This window comes from Puma concolor, chromosome E2, assembly GCF_028749965.1.
Source record: "Puma concolor isolate L17-30 chromosome E2, mPumCon1.1.hap2, whole genome shotgun sequence".
Taxonomy (NCBI): Eukaryota; Metazoa; Chordata; class Mammalia; order Carnivora; family Felidae; genus Puma; species Puma concolor.
Genome location: NC_141681.1, coordinates 10,421,058 through 10,440,132, shown reverse-complemented (window position 1 = coordinate 10,440,132; position 19,075 = coordinate 10,421,058). Strand labels below are relative to the sequence as shown.

Here is a 19,075-nt window from a genome sequence, read left to right as displayed (position 1 = left end):
AAGCAGGATGCACGCTGATGCCCCGAGCCTGACGTGGGGCTTGTGGGGCTTGATCTTACTGTGAGGTCCTGGCCTGAGCCGAGATCAAGAGGCGGATGTTCAGCCGACTGAGCCACCCAGGCGCCCCATGTTTTGCTTCACAGTAGGAATTTTTAGTTGTGAAAGTAATATACCTTGAATATAGAAAAACATGTAGTATATATAACTAATCTTATCAGTAGGAATAACTACTTTTAACAATGTTTTGATTTATTCTCCAAGTCTGGTTTCTATACACGTGCTTTCCTTAAACTAGAAAAAAGTAGGGAGTGTACTGTGTGAATTATTCAGTAACCTGTTTTATTCCCATGTAATATCTTGTGAGCATTTTCTCATGTATATATTTTTCAAGACAGTGGTGCTTGATGGCCATGGAGTCTTATTATTATTACTATTTTTTTTTTACAGAGATACTGTGACTTATATTATCTACTGAGCATTGATGTTGTTGAATTCCTGGGTAGTTCCTTGGCCCCTTTCCTCTGAGCCTGTCACCGTGATGTGCTGGTATGATGTCCACAACCAGTGCTGGGGTTGGGCATGGGGCAGAAAGCCCAGGTCCCTTCCCATGGTGCACATGGTTTCACCCTGGCTTCTCTCAGGCTCCCAAAGGGAAGTCCGGGAGGAGCTGGGAGAGGTGTATACATGTGGCCCTGGCTGGTGGCCCCGTAGCACGTTGTGGCCTCTCACACTGTGCCCGTCCAAATGCCTCTGCGGCAGCTCTGGTTATAAGTAAAATGAAAGTTGGCTTCTTCTTGGCTCTCTCTACTTATAGGGTGATAAGTATAGATTAAAAAACATTTTTTTTAATGTTTATTTATTTTTGAGAGAGAGGAGAGTGAGTGGAGGAGAGGCAGAGAGAGAGGGAGACAGAATCCGAAGCAGGCTCCAGGCTCTGAGCTGTCAGCACAGAGCCTGTCGTGGGGCTCAAACTCATGAACTGTGAGATCATGACCTGGGCCAACGTCAGATGCATAACTGACTGAGCCACCCAGGCGCCCCATAGATTTTTAAACTATATCGTTTTAAGTGCACACATATAGTACAAGTAAACTTTAAGTCACAAAATCTCATCTATTCAGGAGAGTTAGTTCTTAATGGTTTTTAAGATACTTTGAGGTCTTTTGTCTCCGATCGGAGAGAGTACATTTAAAATGTAAAGAAATAAATCTGTTACATAGGAGTAACCTAGTAATCCGTGTGTACCAATGTATTTTAATTTTGTGTCTATAAGACTTAGCTCAAAGCCAGATCACAACTATAGTGCTTGAAGGAGGTATGAATATGGTCTTAAAATGAAAATCATTACAACTTCAGAATGTTCACACTTTTTTTTTTTTAAATATCATTTTGAGATTTCTCCCTCTCTGCCCTTGCACAGGGTTCAGAGATTTCCCTGAAATCTATGGAAAAGAGTGGCTGACAGATCTTACAGCCACATTTACATGAATTAAAAAAAGAAAAAAATCCCAAAGCTGCCTCCTTTTTTGAGATCTTAGGATACAAGACAGTGCTTTCTGTATGCTGCAGCGTATTTTACAGGCACTTCTGAAGAAAAGGATTTGATGATTATCTTTCCAGGCAGGAATGTAATCCTTCTGGAGGCCAGAAGACAGACTTAAATGGATGCCAGTTCTTTCCAGGGTTAAGAATAAGCCTTTTTAGTACATGAAAAATGGGGTTTGCCTAGTCCAAACTATAAGATTATCTCATGTTTATAAATGCCTGGGTTCACTGCTTTCTCCTTTGCAGCCATATAAATAAAAGAACCACCTATTTGGACCCAAGACTGGCGTTCACTGTGGACGATAATCCTACAAAGCCGACCAGCAGACAGAGATACGACAGCAGCACCACCGCCATGGAGATACTCCAGGGCCGGGATTTCACTGGCCAAGTGGTTGTGGTCACCGGAGCCAATTCAGGCATAGGTAGGCCATACCTTACGGTCGTTGTCGTTATTTTTTGTCCCTTAAATTTTAACCGTAATGAAATCTTTCGTAGTGGTTATCTAATTTAAAAATGCGTTGATAGCCTTTTCTGCTATCGTTCTGTGAAGACGCTGGCCTCTTTTTAAACTGCACTGTTCTCATGAAGGCTGCTGGGGGCTGCCGGGGGCTGCTGGGGGCGGGGCGGGGGGGGTCGGCCGTGAATTCTCTGAGGGCTGGACACTCAGCACAAGGTGGTGGCCATTTTGGTTTTGAAGGACTGGAGACAGCCCGTTCCGTGCGAGGGCTCCCGACCCGGTCTGTGTGGTGTGAGGACACATTTCAGCTACCTGGGTTTTTGAAACCAGAATTGACTGGTAATGAAATAGGGGGAGAAAGGTTGCTGCAGGGTTCAGCTGGTCACTGAGTTCCTTTGGGAACAGGATCTCGTTCCTCTGTGAAGCTGGGGAATTAGTCCTTGTCTTAACCTCTGGATTAACCCTCTCAACTGCAGTGACGTCATAGGTAGATGGCTCCAGAGGGTTCTTTCCTTAGGATCAGGGGCTGCCGGAAGGAACCGTGGCAGAGCAGAGGCTTGTACAGGAACTTTCCATGTGATTTTATCCTTACTTTGTTTTGATCCACTAACATCAGTGAACGTACCTGTAAGAACGAAACCGCTCTGAGTAAGGATTTGCATCCTCAGGGTGATGGACGCAGATGAAACATAGAATTACCTTTGGGTGTCTTCTGGCAAGTTCTCTCTGCCCTTTGGCCCCCGGTCCTCCCACCCCCGCCTCGTTGGCCACCTCTTTCTTAAGCTTTGTCTTCTCACCCTTTGTGCACCTCCTCCATTGTCTCCTTGCTCTGTCCTTCTTGATTTTCAGTTACTCCTTCTTGAACCTCCACAGACACCCCCCGGCAGCATCAGGGGGAGCGCGGGAGGTGAAGATACGTTCTGTATAGTCGAGCAGGCGATAGTCCCAGAGCCGAAGTCTTGACTATGCTTGTCTATGAAGGCAAAGAGGCAAATGGAATTTTTAAAAATTGAAAGGGAATTTATTTTTTTAATTTTTTTTTTTTTTAATGTTTATTTATTTTTGAGACAGAGAGAGACAGAGCATGAAGAGGGGAGGGGCAGAGAGAGAGGGAGACACAGAATCTGAAATGGGCTCCAGGCTCCAAGCTGTCAGAACAGAGCCCGACGCGGGGCTCAAACTCACAGACCGTGAGATCATGACCTGAGCTGAAGTCGGACGCTCAACCGACTGAGCCATCCAGGCGCCCCAGAAAGGGAATTTATTTAAAATCAACTCTCAGGCCTCATCGTAGGCTCAGAATATCTTCTGAACTTCTGTATTGGGGTGAATTCTATATAAGCATCATTGATGTGGAAACTGATGATGATGCTGTGCTAAAAATAATGGCTGGATCCTCAGTCACCCAAGAAGCAATATGTTGTGTTGATTGCCTTGACTGTTCTTATGTGAAGGTGTGGACCAACACGGTGTGGAGTAATTAAGAAAAAAATCAGTGCTTAAGGAATTAAGTAAAACCTCTTTTTTTTTTATTTAACACTCAGTTAACCAGGAAACTAAAATATCTCATTCCTTCACTCTTCTGGCTAGACAGTTTTTTCCTTTAATCAGTAAGGTGCGTGACTACTGGCTATTTTCCGTGCGAGAGTTCAAACTTTGTTCTGTCTGACGTCAGATAGCAGACCGTTGGGTATGGCTAATGCTCCACCAAAGATTTGCAGCATCGAAAGCATCAAAGATTGTGATCCAGGACTAGTTGAGTTGGTTCACAGGACACAGAGAGCTGTGTTTCGATGGCTCTGTAACCATCGTAAAGGAGGGGATTCTGCAGCGGTGAGAGTGAATGTGGTGCTCGTTAGAATGGACCTTGAACCTCTTGAAGACTCTTCCTCTCTGATGTCCGTAATCCACTTGGTGGACACTGCAGGCAGGTGCCTGTGGTCCAGTTAGCAGTGGTGGCGGATCCTAAAGCTCAGAGTGGAAGGAGTGCTGGGAGGGCCTTGGGGCGACCAGCCCTTCCTATTCAAACACCCTCCTCCCCCCGGCTTCTTCTCTAGCTCCAGCCTCCCCTCGGAAATTGCCTTTAGTGCCGACACCTCAGCCCCTCTCTTCTCCACTCTTGGGAAGCTTAGGTCCAGGTGGCGCTAAAGGTTTTTATGCTTAGTTTTTGAAATAATATCGCACTGAAAATTCCGAGCAATCAAATCCTTGCAAATAACCTTCCCTCGGCAGCAGTGGTTTCAGGCTTAAAGAAAAGAGGCTGAAGAGAGGCTCGTGGCTTTTCATCATCCCTAAGTTCGCTTTTGTATCCCGCGTGGCTGCCTTAGAAAGCGTCCTTGCCCAAGTAGGCTGTGGCTTCTAGATAAAGTCCTTCCTTCTCCTGAACTGTGAAACATGTCAATTTATAAATTGCTATCACCACTTTTCAAATGAAATAACTGAATGCGGGGTGAATTGAGCATCTTCATTTCCAAGACTTGTGGGCATTCCGGAACCATCTTCCATCAGAGCTTTAATGGTGTTGGCGTTCACTTTCCTCTTGCCGAAATTTGGAGCCTGCCTTACTGTGCGTTAACTGTCCGGCCTTTACCCTTGTGGATGTCTGTTCTCTTTGGAGTAGTGTAGGCTGGAACGAAGCAGAGCAGTGTTTATTTTGGGAGCGGTGACTCCTTGACTAAAAACGTAGGTAACCCAATTTGCTTTGTAAATGCTGATTTACAAACCTGGTATTTCCAGTGACTGTTTATTTTTTATATTTTTAAAATTCTCCACAAGGCATTGCCTTGTTGGAATTTGCTCTCGGTGAGGCTCGCTCTCTCTGATGGGCGGGGATGGTCGGGAGGTAAGAGGGGACACCTCTCCTTGATGAACTTCATTGAGGCACTGGGAGCCTGCCCACCTTGAAGCGGCCTCTTAGCAGATTTTGTGTGATTGTCTTCCTCCTCTGGCTGTGAGTGATACAGAGCTATATTTAGAGTTTTTCGAATTTTCAATAGTTTGTAGTACTAAGTAAGGCATTTGGAGGGATTCCCACTTAATTCAGCTCAAAAAGATCAGAATGATTCTGGGAGATAGAAGGATTCTGAAGAGATGTCGGCACAAAGCATTATGCGTTCTTGAAATCTTTGTTTTCACACTTCACGTCTGTAACCAGGCATTGCTGCCGAGGCATTTCAGCTATCTAGACTCGGGGTTGGCAGACCCTGGCTGGTGGGCTGAGTCTCACTGGTGTCTGATTTTGTGAGTCAAGTTTTATCGGAACACGGCCACTCCCGTTTGTTTCCATTTTGTCTGTGGCTGTTTTCGTGTTATCAGCAAAACTGAGTAATCACGGTAGAGACCATATGGCTTTGCAAAGCCTGAAATATTTACTCTCTGGTCCTTTACAGAGAGAGTTTGCCACCTGCATTAAATGATGGTAATCCCTTTAACATGAGGTCACCCCAACATTCTCTAAATTAGCCACAGTTTAGATAAAATTTAGATACACTGATGCCCGCTCACTGTGTGTAACTGCTGGGGACATCCCGCCCGTGGCTTGCACCCCCGGCTTCAGCTCTGTCCCCCTTTTTTAGGGAGCTGCGAGCGTTCGCAGCATTCGGAAGCTGTCTCCTCGGAAACTAACGCTCTTCTCTCCTTGACCTTTGTCCAACCAGCGTTCTGAACCCGAAGACCTTTGTAGATTGAGAGCTGTAGCTTGGACCCCTCTCTGTGGAGATCAGCCTCTCAGTGCCCCGGGGGAAGCCATCTCTTCACCCAGAGCTTCTTCTAGCAAACCAAGAGGCCTGGAACCCCACAGTCGCGACCGCTAAGCAGTAGACACGGGGGAGGAGCTGCTTTCCGTTTGTGCCCGGCGTGGCGCTGAGCGGGGAGGGTCGGCCGAGTGGCGACCCTCTGGACCTAGTGACTTGTTTGCTGGCTTCGATTTGGTAAAGCCGAGTGGACATGGCTGCCGCCATTTAACGGTGATCGTTAAATACACACCTCACCGGGAATCTCGGGAGAGGGGATGTGTTAGGCTAGGATTTCCCACCCTGGAGGACCCCATCGCTGCTTTTCTAGACTCAACCTGGCAGTCGCCCTGATTTGGCTCTGCGTGTAGATGGTTCCGTCCGAAGTGCCACCTTCTTGGATCTGCGGGCTGACACGTGCCCGTCAGAGGCAGGGTTCTTCCTTCCAGTGAGGGGTTCGCTGAGCACCCAGTGTGGGACAGCGCCCTCCCTGTTGATGGTCTCCCGTTAGCAGGGGCTTTTGTTGGGACTCACGCACTCTGCTGCCACGAGCAGGCAGCACGGTCATGTTTAAGGAGTGAGACCAGATTTTGTCAAATGTCCACTTAAAAACTAGTCACAGCTATGAGCAAACGAGATGCTTTCAGTGTGATGTTCATTGGCAATGATGCTGAAAGTTTCTCCTTGCGGCCTTAAACCGCCACTAGTTAAATTTGATTTTTCAATCCCTTCCGGAGTTGATTCAAGTTGAAAAGTTCCTTTGACCTTTTGAACCTTCATAACATTGGGCTGCATCAGATGTCGTGACCTTAGATCTAGGATAGCCTGGTCTGCTTTCGATTTGTGAGCCGCAGAACTCATCACCAGGAATAAAACTTTTGTTCCCTGAAGAAATACTGGCTGGCCACCTTGGTATATACAGTGAAGTGTTTTAGGACTTACGCTTCACTTTCTGTTGGTATTTATGTTATATAATCACCTCCCTGTGTTTTATTACAGGGATTCTGATGATGTGTATTTATTTAAATAACGAAATTGATCCATTTTTAGATAATGGGTATGCTCAAGCTGTGAAAATCCCCCCTAAATTTGTTCTCCTAAAACAAAATGAAGGTATCAGATTTTCATGTTGGAATCCCAAAATGACATTAGAGTATGACATTGAAATTGCTCGTTTTGGCTTTTGAGAGCCCGTATTTTAAAGCTTGGGGTCCTGTTCCTAAATCATGAGTTGAAATTATGGTGCAAAGCATAGTTGCCGTGTTCTTTTATCCCTCTGGTCACCTCCATGATGAATTCGTATCTAGTATAAATTCTACCAGTTCGACAGTAATACAGGCAAAGTGTCTTCTTCACGTACAGAAGTGTATTCTGAGGATTTTACACCTACACTTCACCTTTAGGAACTGGACTGACTTCTTTTATGCCTTCAGTTCTTTGCTCTCTTTTCCACACCTAGTGTTACTAAATTTTGCCTTCTGTCCTAAACCATACGTTTACTTTTTTTGCCCCCCAGTTATTCCCAAAGCTCCCATAAATCCAAGGCCTGAGACTAACTTGGGAGTCATTTTCTTTGTCAGAATGTACTCGTACAGGGTCATTGTCATTGCACTTGGGAGGCTGAAATGCCTCCTTTCCTTTCCCGACTGTCAGTACAACTCAGAATAGTGGGATCTTGGCATTTATCTTCTTTTTAAGAAACTGGTGCTCATTTGGAGAGAGATGATTTCTGAAATGATCTAAATAACCTTTTAGAAATTTAAACTCTCATTTTAAATGAAAAACTTTTGTGACCACTTTTCTTTTATGCTAAAATATACCTGTATATTAAGTAAAAAGGCTCTAAAATTATTTTGTTCCAAAACCATTTTGAGATTTTTGGCAATATTAAAAAAAAGTGCCTGAATGATATCACATAAAATTGAGAATTAGTACCTTATGGATTAAATGACCATTTTACGCTGAAATATTCTTAGACACTGAATGTCCACGGAGATCACATGATCTAGCTCACAGTATGTGGAAATCTTAAGAAAGCTATATATCTAAAGGAAGAGACCAATTGAGATATTCTAATGAGCCTCATCTCATAATTGGTAATATACAAAGGATATTTAAGTATATATAAACATATAATAACATATAAATTGTGTGTAAGTTGGTACATATTTTTTTTTTGTAGATCCCAAACTCTTTTGTCATCTAAGAGTGGAATTTCATACTTGCATGTAGGTTTAGATTTTAAATCATTTGTTTCAGTGCCATTATAACAAGAGAGGGTCATATGAGTTATTGTTCAATGACAGAATGGTTCAAAATCATAATCTAAAGCAAATATTTAAAAAATAGGATTTCTACCCTGATTTGAGGTTGCAGGTGTTTTACAAAGTTTGAAACTTTGGAAATTATTTCACATAATACCCAGTTTAAGTATTTAGATCTTTTGGTTTTCCATACTACAGTGACATAGTGATTGTTCTGGAGAAAGTGTTGTGCATATTTTCTGGAATAAATTAGCCTGGAAGAGAAAGGTCTTCATACAGTTCTGTCTTTCCTCCACTAGAGGGCTCTGTTGCTCTTTGATACCGTTAAACAAAAGCGGTCGGTGGCTGCTGAATATAGTTTTCCTCCTCAGCTGGTCTTGCTTTCATTTTTGTTAAATAATGCCTTTTAGTTTCCTAACATATCTTTTAGTCCCTGTGCTTCTCGGTGAAAGAGTTCAAACTGAAGAGTGTTCCTGGTGTCATGTTTGTTTCTTTTTCCTTTTCTCCCCCCTTTTTTTTCTGGGTTTTGTTTTTTTGTATAAAATGCCAAGGATGAAGAGGTCCATTTAATAAAAAGGTCCATTGTGTTCAAGGAGCAGCCCTGTTCTGCCAGATTACACAAGGGCATGTGTTTTTGTGACATTATTGGTTTTGAGTGTGCTGGCCTATCAATAATGTGATTTTTTTTTTTCTAAGTAGAAATTGTAATTTTTTTTTTTTAATTTTTTTTTCAACGTTTATTTATTTTTTTGGGACAGAGAGAGACAGAGCATGAACGGGGGAGGAGCAGAGAGAGAGGGAGACACAGAATCGGAAACAGGCTCCAGGCTCTGAGCCATCAGCCCAGAGCCCGACGCGGGGCTCGAACTCACGGACCGCGAGATCGTGACCTGGCTGAAGTCGGACGCTTAACCGACTGCGCCACCCAGGCGCCCCGAAATTGTAATATTTAAATATTAATGCCTCTGTTTAAGGTTCATTTAGAATGCCTTGGTGATCTTAGAATTTTTTCTAAGAACATAGTTTCCTTGCCCCTGCCACCTCAGCCTTATGCAGTATTATATAATTTATTTGTAATTAAACTGTTTATTAATGATCTGTTTTTGCACTAGTAGAAACTATGTCCTTTTGGATCCAGTATATGTTTCTTAAATAAGAGAGGCCATATGAAACCAAATACTTAAGGTAAAGCAAGTACCAGGGCCGTGTGTGTACAAGATCTTAAGGAGTGTGATTTTTATTTTGGCTCCCTAACTAGAGTTTGAGGCAGCCCATTAATTGCATGCTTCGGTTCTCAAACAGAAATTTGGCCCAGGAAAGGAAACGCTTTTGGCTACACGAAACTGCTTATTTTCAAATTTCGAATGGGGACAGAACGAGTACACTACGTTACATTTACTTTTTATTTGTACCATTCTTTTTCTCAGCAGCTTACTTTTTCTCTCCTAAAGATGATGGAGACGGGAGAGCATTGTGAACACACTTGTAACACCCCAGAACGTTTTCACTGGAGGAAAGCTATTTCGGTCGTTCGTACACAGATGCGTCTGTTTTTTTTATGAAATAAAAATTGTCACAACTAGATGGTTATTCTGGGAATTATTACAGATATTGTGATTAACGGTGTGCTGGCCGTTGAAACGCCCTGGGTCCTGGCTTGTTCAGTCTGACGTGGCCCACGTCCTTTCCTGCGCTTGGTGCAGCACCTACGCTGTGCTCTTCAGACCTATGTCCTCGGCCTTTTCCAGAATAACGTTTGGGGTGGCCGGTAGGCCTTCTTGCAAAGCTGTCTTAAGTGAAGCCTTTGGCAAGTTGATCGAAATTGCAAAGGCAGGAGTTTCTGGCCTAAATGTGTCCTCTTCCTCGGGCTTCGTAGACAGCACTACATCGCATGGGATGGCCGGTCTGTATCAGCCCAACTAAAGGAAGTGAAGAGGAAGTGTCCTCCTACGTTAAGTAGCCGTGTGACACAGTTGGGATCTAATTGTTTCAAATCGGTGAGTGACTCGTTCAGCAGGCTGTGCTGCGTGGTGTTCCGGAGCCTTGCTCGAAGCCCGATTGCCATCGTGCTGTCTCCGAAAGCAAGTCAAGGTTTCCTCACTGGACCCCGAGGCGAGACGTGAGACTGTGCGCTCATGCGGTCAAGAGCAGGAGAGAACGGGAGAGAGAGTTTGTGTGCGTGACGTGGGGCGGGGCGGGGCGAGGAAGCTCATATTTCAGTGCTCTTTATAATTTCTCTAGGGTTGGGGACACACTGGCAAGGTAGATGGAGTGGGGCCTTTCCTGTGAGCGCGCTCTCCCCTACAAAGGGGAACAAAATCACGGTCAAAGCAGTTTCTTATGTAGTTGCACGGAAATGGAGGTGAACAGTAGTGCAATATGTTTCGTTTTCACCCTTACCTGTAAAATGTACTTAATTATTCCAGATTAGCAGTTATTGATTACTGTCATATCATCTCCTATCCATAGCCCTTTAGAATTCACAAGGCTTCCACACGTCTTATTTAATTCTCACCCCAGGGCGCACAGCCGTGGTGAAACGAGTCTGAACAAAAACAGAGAGGTGAGGTGACTTGCCCCAGGTCACACAGCCCCTGAGTTAATGGGGCTGGGGGGGCTGGAGTGGAGCGCTCCTGACCTCGTGCCCCGGGCCCTCTCCATGCTGCTTGCTGCCTCCGTGTCCCAAGGACGGGAGCACAGTCCCGACCAAGCTCTTCTCAGGCAGCTCACCCAGTCCGAAGTCAACACATTTATTTTAATGTTTATTTATTTTTGAGGGACAGAGAGAGACATAGTGTGAGTGGGGGAGGGGCAGAGAGAGAGAAAGGCACAGAATCTGAAGAGGCTCCAGGCTCTGAGCTGTCAGCACAGAGCCCAACGTGGGGCTGGAGCCCGCAAGCCGCGAGATCATGACCTGAGCCGAAGTCGGACGCTTAACCGACTGAGCCACCCAGGCGCCCCCGACACATTTATTTTAACAAGTCTGTGAAAGCCCGCTCTGCGCCAGCCCGGGTGCTGGTTCCTCCTCGGTGTTGTAAACTGGGGATCGGGGGAGACTTACGGGAGGGCGAGAGCTGGCGTCAGTCAAGCTTGTCCATATGCCAGGTGTCAGGCTAGAGTGGCTTCGTATGCCTTCATATTTAAGTCCTTTACAATCCTTTGTTATCGGTTTAAATCCCTTATGGAAAACTTAGCAAGTGCGGATGAGTAAACATAAAAAGATGCAGATAAGGAAAAAGGATCAAAGGATCACCCCAAGTTCTTCCCAGCCAGAAATAGTTGTTCATATTCAGCACGTGGGATTCTGAGCATTTTTCCCTCCCCTTGTTTTGTGATTTTTCTGTTGAACCGTGGAACCTAACCATCTTTCCCTGCTGTTAAATATCTGACAACATTTTAAGTCACTGTGTCATGTTTTCTTATATGGTTCTTCTCATTCTCCCACCGTGGCACATTTGGGTGGATTTCAAAAGCTTTTGGTGATGCCACTGAAAGGAGACGAACGTCTTGTAATGAAACGTTTGTATTCGTCCGGGACTACTCTGCAGTTTTATTTTCCAGAAGTGGAATTGTCCATTCAAGGGATTCGTTCCCTAACCTTACCGTCTCCACTGGTTTTTGATCAAACCACAACCCTTGGAAAACTGTGCTAATTTGAAATGTGCGTTTGCCCTGTGTCCTTGCCAACCTTGGAGATTAGCTTTTCTTTTTTAAAGTCTCGGTTAAATTTGCATATCTCTGATTATTAGTTAGATCGATCAGCTCTGCATTTGGCCATTTATGTTTATTTATTTTTTTTTTTTAATTTTTTTTTTTCAACGTTTATTTATTTTTGGGACATAGAGAGACAGAGCATGAACGGGGGAGGGGCAGAGAGAGAGGGAGACACAGAATCGGAAACAGGCTCCAGGGTCTGAGCCATCAGCCCAGAGCCTGACGCGGGGCTCGAACTCATGGACCATGAGATCGTGACCTGGCTGAAGTCGGACGCTTAACCGACTGCGCCACCCAGGCGCCCCTTATGTTTATTCTTTTATGAATTGCTTTTTCATCTGATGTTCGTGACCATTGGGTATGTATCGATTGCTAATTGATTGCTTCCTTCATGTGGTATAATTTAATATTCAAAATGCCCCTTTCCGTGAGAAGCTAATTTATCTGAAAGTGTCTATTACTTTAAGCACACGTTCAATCTTGCAATCAAGAGAAAAATCATGAGGAAGAAGTTGGCCTAACTCCTGTTTGCTTCGGTAAAAACTTTTGAGTGTCTGTCTTGTCTGTTATACCAGCTACAACTCAAATCATGGGCACTGCTGCTTAATGCCTGCTTTTAAGGAGGGACCCCCCCCCCCCCAGAAGATTCCGACTTGGTCACTTAACGGCAGTGGTTGAGTCCCAAGGTGACACCATGAGTGACATTTGGTTATTTTGTTGTTGTGGATGTTCCCCCAGATCTTCTATTAATGATGGTTACAACTCTTCAGAGCTTTTCTGTGCATTATCTCATTTGATGAGCCTGGCTCCCTCGTGGTGAAATTGTACCACTGCTGAAAATAGCTCTGCTGACAGGCAGGGGAAGCTTGATAGGTAGCGAGTTTCTATCTGGAGAGGCAGCAGGGTGCATGAGAAGAAATACTGGCTCAGGAAGCAGACGTGACCTAGTTTCAAAACTGGGCCTCACCACGTCCCATCTGAGTGTCTTGGGGCAAGTTACTTCCCTTCTCTGAACTCTTGTTCCACATCTATGAAACACAGCCGGCATTCCTATTTTGCAAAGTTTTTAAAGATGGGAACATCAGAGTGCCCAGGGATTTGTCTGCTCAACATTGCAGGCGCTTAGTAGACTGCAGGCATTTTGGGAATGGGAGGCAAGGCGATCGGGTTACTGAAATTAGTTTGGTATTTTCCTAGCTTCCTGGTTCTTGGATCCTCAAAAGGCTGCCTTAGTATCTGTGAGTTTGTCCTGAAATGACCTTTCTAAATAACCGTTTTAGGCATTGACTTGTCTTTAGTGTGAAAGGAAACCTTTTAGGGATTTTTTGGTTGGAGGTCAGATAGCTTCATCCAGAAAAAAAATGTATCAAGTGAAAAGGAAAAAAAAAAAAAAAAAGAGAGAGACCAGGTATTTTTGTTGCAGTGAAGGAAAATGATCTATTCAGCTTGGGGGTGAAAAGCAAGGAACAGCATACAACGTGGAGCGAGAGCGCTTGCTCACTTGCATTTGGGAGGGTTTCCAGGACGGCCCGGTGTATTCTGCACAAATGTCCATCCTTGCCATCCCGTTTACGTGATCAGACCAAACACCGTATCGGTGTTTGAATAGAGTTTTATCGGCACTTAAGCAGGAATTGGAGACTCCTGGGGACATGTTACGATGAGAACTGGCCCGTGACACAGGTTGTCATTAGCGTAAGGCGAGCCACTTAACTATTTTGAGCCTTACTTTTCCTCACTTGTCAAATCGAGACAATAATTGTTGCTGCTGTCACCTACTTTGTAAGGATCGGCTAGAAGGCAATGGGCAAAGGAACAGTACCGTACGATTGCGGGTGTGGAAAAATAATCCCAATAGTGGTCAGAGAAGAGGCGCCTGCAGGAGAAGGAGGCTGTAGGTTTGGAGGGAGGCGGAGGAGGAGGAAGAGAGTAATTTAATTCTGTAATGGGTGGGCTAATAGAGCATCTCTTGACGTTTTGTTGGGATGTGCTGAGAGGTTTCTGCAGGTATCCCCTCCCGGTTCAGAAAGGTAACCTGATTTCAAGTGACTTTATCGTGCATTTGGCAGTCGATTTGGTGGTAAGGACCCGAAAGTCTTACTGGAGCCTGTCCCTCCAGAGGCGGCAGATACTCAGAAATCTGGGATGACAAGAAGGAACTCTCTGCAGAGGCAGAACGGCCGCGGGCTCCAATTGTGTTGAGGTTTCTTTCTTCGGTGGAGATGTCTGTCATTGGACAGTAAGCTTTCCTTCCTGGTTCCTTAAGCTCCAGCTGCTCAGGCCGCTCCCCGCCTGCTCATGGCCACTCTGTAGAGGCGAGAGTGAGCTGGGTGCTGGTTGCTCACATGACATCAGTGAAATTGCCAGCAACGTCTTGATTCTGGAAACCGTTTTCCTGGTGATCACGTGAACTGAACAAATGAAAATAATCAATCCCTTTCAAATGGGCAGCCTCTGCTCTGTCAGCCCCCAATGCCTGCAAGGAGGAAATCTCAAAACTTTTCGCATCTTTCGATGTGTCTTCCGACTGCCTTCAGTTTTTCTGCATGGCTGTGTTTGGCCAAGGCAGCCGCGTGGCTTCTAATACAGCAGCTGAATTGGAGAAGCTTCTATCAGAGGAGACATCGGCATTGCATTCCAAATGCATTCAAAAAGAAAAAAAAAAAAACCACCATTACAACTTTATTAGTGAAGGAAGTTTCAATTCCTGGTTCACGTACAGTTACCGGATTGAGTGTTTGACAAGGTAGAGAGTGCTGTAACAGATCCATACGGGGAAACATCTCAGTCAGGGAGCGGAGTCAGGTTTTTGGCAAGGGATACCGTCCTTTCTGCCCGAAAAGCTGACCGGGGAGCTGTCGGTCTCTGTGCACGAGGGCCCTTTATTCTACCAAGTCTCATAATTGCTGCAGGCCTGGCGTTTCTTTTAGCACCCGTTGGCCTGATCAGGGAGAGACGGGAGGGACACCGGCCGTGTTTCCGTGTCACCGTTGTGGGACTGTTAGATTTTCCCAAGTGCACGTGTGTGCACTGGTCATTCACACGTTCTACGCGTGTTTGCTTTATTGAAACGACACAGATCCATTCCCTTGCAGTTCCTGGAGGTCTGAAGTCCCTTTCACTGGCCACAGTGAGGCCATCAGCAGCACCAGCTCCTTCCGAGGCTCTGGGGGAGACTCCATCCTCTGGCTGTCCGTGTTCGTTGGTGTGCAGTCACTTCTCCCACCTTCAGACTGTGCCACCGCACTTTCTGCTTCCACGTCCCCTCACCTTCTCTTGTGGAGTCCAGTCTCCCTCTTCCAATGACACTTTTGGTTCCTTGGGGCCCACCTGGGTACTCCAGGATAATCTCCCATCTCAAGGCTCTTATCTTCATCACATCCGCAGTCTTTGTGGCCGTAGACGGCAGTCTTTTTGTCTAAAAGGTTCCAGGGATTGGGACTTGGGCATCTTTGGGGAGGCTGTAATTCAGCATCACTGCAGAAGGGGGTGGGATATCCCCAAGAACGCCTGGAGCTTCAGCATCGAACACACACTTCTGTCCTCACTCCACCTCTTCCCTACCTAAACAGTTCTTCAGGCTGGGTGATACTTTCTAGAAAAAAAAAAAAAAAATCTGGTCTGTTGTGCCTCAGTGTTCCGAGCTAGGGTGCAGCCCTGTGATGCCCCATTTCTTCTGGTTTGAGTCTGTCTGAAGCAGGATGGTGTAGAAACGTCTGGAGCTTTTCCTGCGTTGCTGCTGAGGAAGTCACTATCCTGATCGTAGTTAAGGGAGGGGAACATTTTTATGCCGGCTCGTTTCTCTGTGTGGGGGCCAGGTAGTTACGAGGAGAGCCCCCCAGCCAGGACGGAGAGAACAGTGGCCTGCCATATTTTTTGTTTGGTTTTCTTGTTGTTTACCTGCCAACATGCTGAAATCAGGATATTTTACTTGAAGGTCGTCTTGATTCTTGACTCGCAACAAATCGGAAGGGCAGGCCACACTGGGGTCCTGTGCCCACCACCGAGCAGAATTACTCAGAGGCTGAGACTTCGTTGCCTCCAGCAGGCCATTTGCCTGCAGTTAGGCCGGGCTGTTTTACACGATCTGCGTCCTTGTGGATTCTTGAGCTTAGAACTGGTTTCGGGCCTGTGATGAGGGCTGTGAGGAGAGTAGACTGGCCACTCATGGCCACAGGAATACCCTTCGGTCAGTCATTTGTGCAGTCAGAAAATACTCTCCAGTGCTAGGTGCCAAATCTTCAGCGTAGAACCAGAGAAGGTGCCGACCCTTGCAGGAGCTACAGACTAACCGAGATATTAGCACCTTTATCCTTGTGCTCTAGAGAGTATTTAACTTATCTTTATGGAATAATCGTTGTTGTTTTTTAACCACACATTTCCTTGTATACACATATGGCTCTAGGTAGCTTCTAATTGTTTATCTATTTCTCTATCTGTATTTCAAAAGTAAAGATACTAAAGCCCCCTTTTCTTAATTCTTGGGAAGACATCGCAGATGATTACCAAATCTCTTGTAAAGAGAACTTTTGCTATCTCAACCAAAAAAAAAAAAAAAAGAAAAGTCTTCCTATCAGTCTCTGATTTTTCTTCAGCTCCATTTCCATGTGTGCATCTTCTGAGCAACCATAAAAGAAAGCAAAACCCGTAGTAGGTATGCGGTGAGGGAAAAGTCGCTTTATACTCGCAGAGCGTGTGGATCTGCGGTCAGGTGGAGTTGCCTACCCTGTATTTACATGAATCACAGCTCCATCGCTCGCCTTGTGGTAAGAAGCGTGTGGCTCTGTTAGGATTGTTTTTTAAAGCTCATCCTGCGTTTTTTGACATTCGTGCTTAATGCTAACGGTCTAAGCAGTCGCACGCCAGTCCGATCGTGTGCTAAAAACCGGTGGTTCGTTTGAGTGGCGTACTTACTCGTTTTGTTTTGCGGATGGATTGCTTTTCCGCTGCTGGCTGGCTCTCCGTTTGCTAGCTTCTGTGCTTTGCTCATTGTTTTGACTTAGCGTTGGAGCCCCGGGCTCTCTGTTTCCCAAGTTGCTGATGGTATGGCTGAGCTCTGCTAATGCCGGTTATTAACCTGACAGTGTAGACGAGCAAGGTTTTATAATTGCCATAATTCTTCTTTACTCCGATCCGTCTCGTAGCTCCTCAAATGGTAGAGGCTGCGGTGAACACTGTCTGAGCTTCACATAGAGAGTCGTAGCTTGAACTTAGCATTCAATATTTTGTCAAGGCTGCAGAGAAAGGGGTCACGTTTTTTGCGTAATATATGGATCTACAAATTCCAAGCAAGCTTGGAATTTTTTTTTATTACCTATTACGTAAAATGTAAATATTATTTTTAAACATTTTTAAAATTTATATTTGAGAGACAGAGTGCGAGCAGGGGGAGGGGCAGAGAGAGAGGGAGACACAGAATCCGAAGCAGGCTCCAGGCTCCAAGCTGTCAGCACAAAGCCTGATGTGGGGCTCAAACCCATGAACTGTGAGATCACGACCTGAGCTGAAGTCAGACGCTTAAGCAATTGAGCTACCCAGGCACCGCCCCCCCCCCCCCCCCCCCCCGCCACCGCCACCACCCCATTACGTAACACTACGTAACACTTAAAAGTTAGCTAAACTTCAGGGTTTTTAAATTTTAGAATGGCATACTCAGTCTTTAAGGAGTGACTTCAAGATTGTGTGTTTTAGTTATTTAGAAAGCTGGTGTTGTTTGGGGTGAAGAATTTAATAGTGTGTAATGTTCAGAGGATACTTTCTTTAAACTCTAACTATCATGGGTTCTTGTTTAAACTGTTCATAGAGAGGCACGTGAATGTGAAAGAATTTCAAACTCACCCCTGAAGAGCAAACCTCATGGCTTTAGATGAATGTAACGATGGAACAGCTGAAGATTCCAGACTATGCTGTGTAGGAGGCATACCACCGGGACGCTAGCTTACAAAAGCAGTGAATATACTTCAAGGCTAAGCTGAGCTGGGAAGGGAACGGAATATTACAGAGTTGTCCCCTTTAGAAAAAAGTGATTTCAAGTTTATGATCAATAAAATACTTCCATCTCCCTAACAGACTTTGTGGATCTTGTGCAGGTTATTAGGAAGCCAGATGTACTTTCTAAAACATTCCTCAAACGTTTCCTTTAAGAGTGGCTTTGTGTTGTATGGCTCTGTGTGTGTGTGTGTGTGTGTGTGTGTGTGTGTGTGTGTGTGTGTTCATGTTGGGGAGAAGTGAGTCTTATGACAAAGAAAAAAATATCAGGGAGAATTAAGTCTTACGACAAATAAAAAAGCAAATGTTGTTCAATGTTGACTTTATTATTTGCCTAAATGTTAGTATTGGATCTCAGAGTCTATATGCTGGCAGGATGGCTTTGTTTAGAGCCTTTGACAAGTATCTGCTTATTGCTAGGGTTTCTGGATAGCTATCTGAATTCTGTCTTGAGAAATTTAACCAGATTTTTAGTGCTGGGCAGTGCAGCGACTATTAGTATGGACGTTACAAAGATTATTCTCTGTGCACACAGTGGATGCAACGCCTGTTGAATTTGACGTATTCCCTATGTCTTTTGGGAAACGTTAAACACTTCTCTCCTTAGTTTCTTCTTTTTTTTTTTTTTAAATTTTTTTTTCAACGTTTATTTATTTTTGGGACATAGAGAGACAGAGCATGAACGGGGGAGGGGCAGAGAGAGAGGGAGACACAGAATCGGAAACAGGCTCCAGGCTCTGAGCCATCAGCCCAGAGCCTGACGCGGGGCTCGAACTCACGGACCGCGAGATCGTGACCTGGCTGAAGTTGGACGCTTAACCGACTGCGCCACCCAGGCGCCCCTCTCCTTAGTTTCTTCTAACCTTTTTTCTTCATCGTGGCAATTGGTATGAGAGTTTTCTCTTTCTTTGCTTCTGTTATTCAAAGCACATCTCTGGCTCATCTCTTCCTTCTCTGTTTAGTTTCGTATTTTACTTTAATCTTTCTGTACACCAGTATCTGTCATTATGGCATTTAAGCTCTTGGAAGAATTTGGCAGTTGCTGACTTTTGGGGAAAATAAAGCACTCGACTGTTACACTGTTCTGCTTACGCTGAGTTTAAAATTCATATTATTTGGCTAAGATTGTGATGATTTAGGTGCTGCCTGTAATTAATACAAGGAAGGTTTTCCTTGCTGTTAAGAGTACAACTTTGGTTTTAGAAAGCCTGGTTGTATTTTTTTTTTCCCATGGTAGATATGAAAAGAACCAGAGGGTATGAGGATATTTATAATGTTGTCATGCAGTGATTCTACTGTGAAGACTTATGCAAGAGAAAAAAATCCGGAAGAGAGCATGAAAGCGAAGCAGGAGGAAGCTTCCGGTGACCTAC

The 19,075-nt window shown here is 44.9% G+C and overlaps 1 protein-coding gene across 2 annotated transcripts in view; it reads left to right on the top strand.

Moving 5' to 3' along the window:
- The window catches only part of WWOX (WW domain containing oxidoreductase), a 984,564-nt gene that overhangs the window by 7,174 nt on the left and 958,315 nt on the right, over positions 1–19,075 (top strand). For both annotated transcript variants that reach the window (XM_025920763.2, XM_086688854.1), the window contains exon 4: positions 1,792–1,970. In XM_025920763.2, the coding sequence (XP_025776548.1) occupies positions 1,792–1,970 (179 nt within the window). The remainder of the gene's footprint in view (positions 1–1,791; positions 1,971–19,075) is intronic.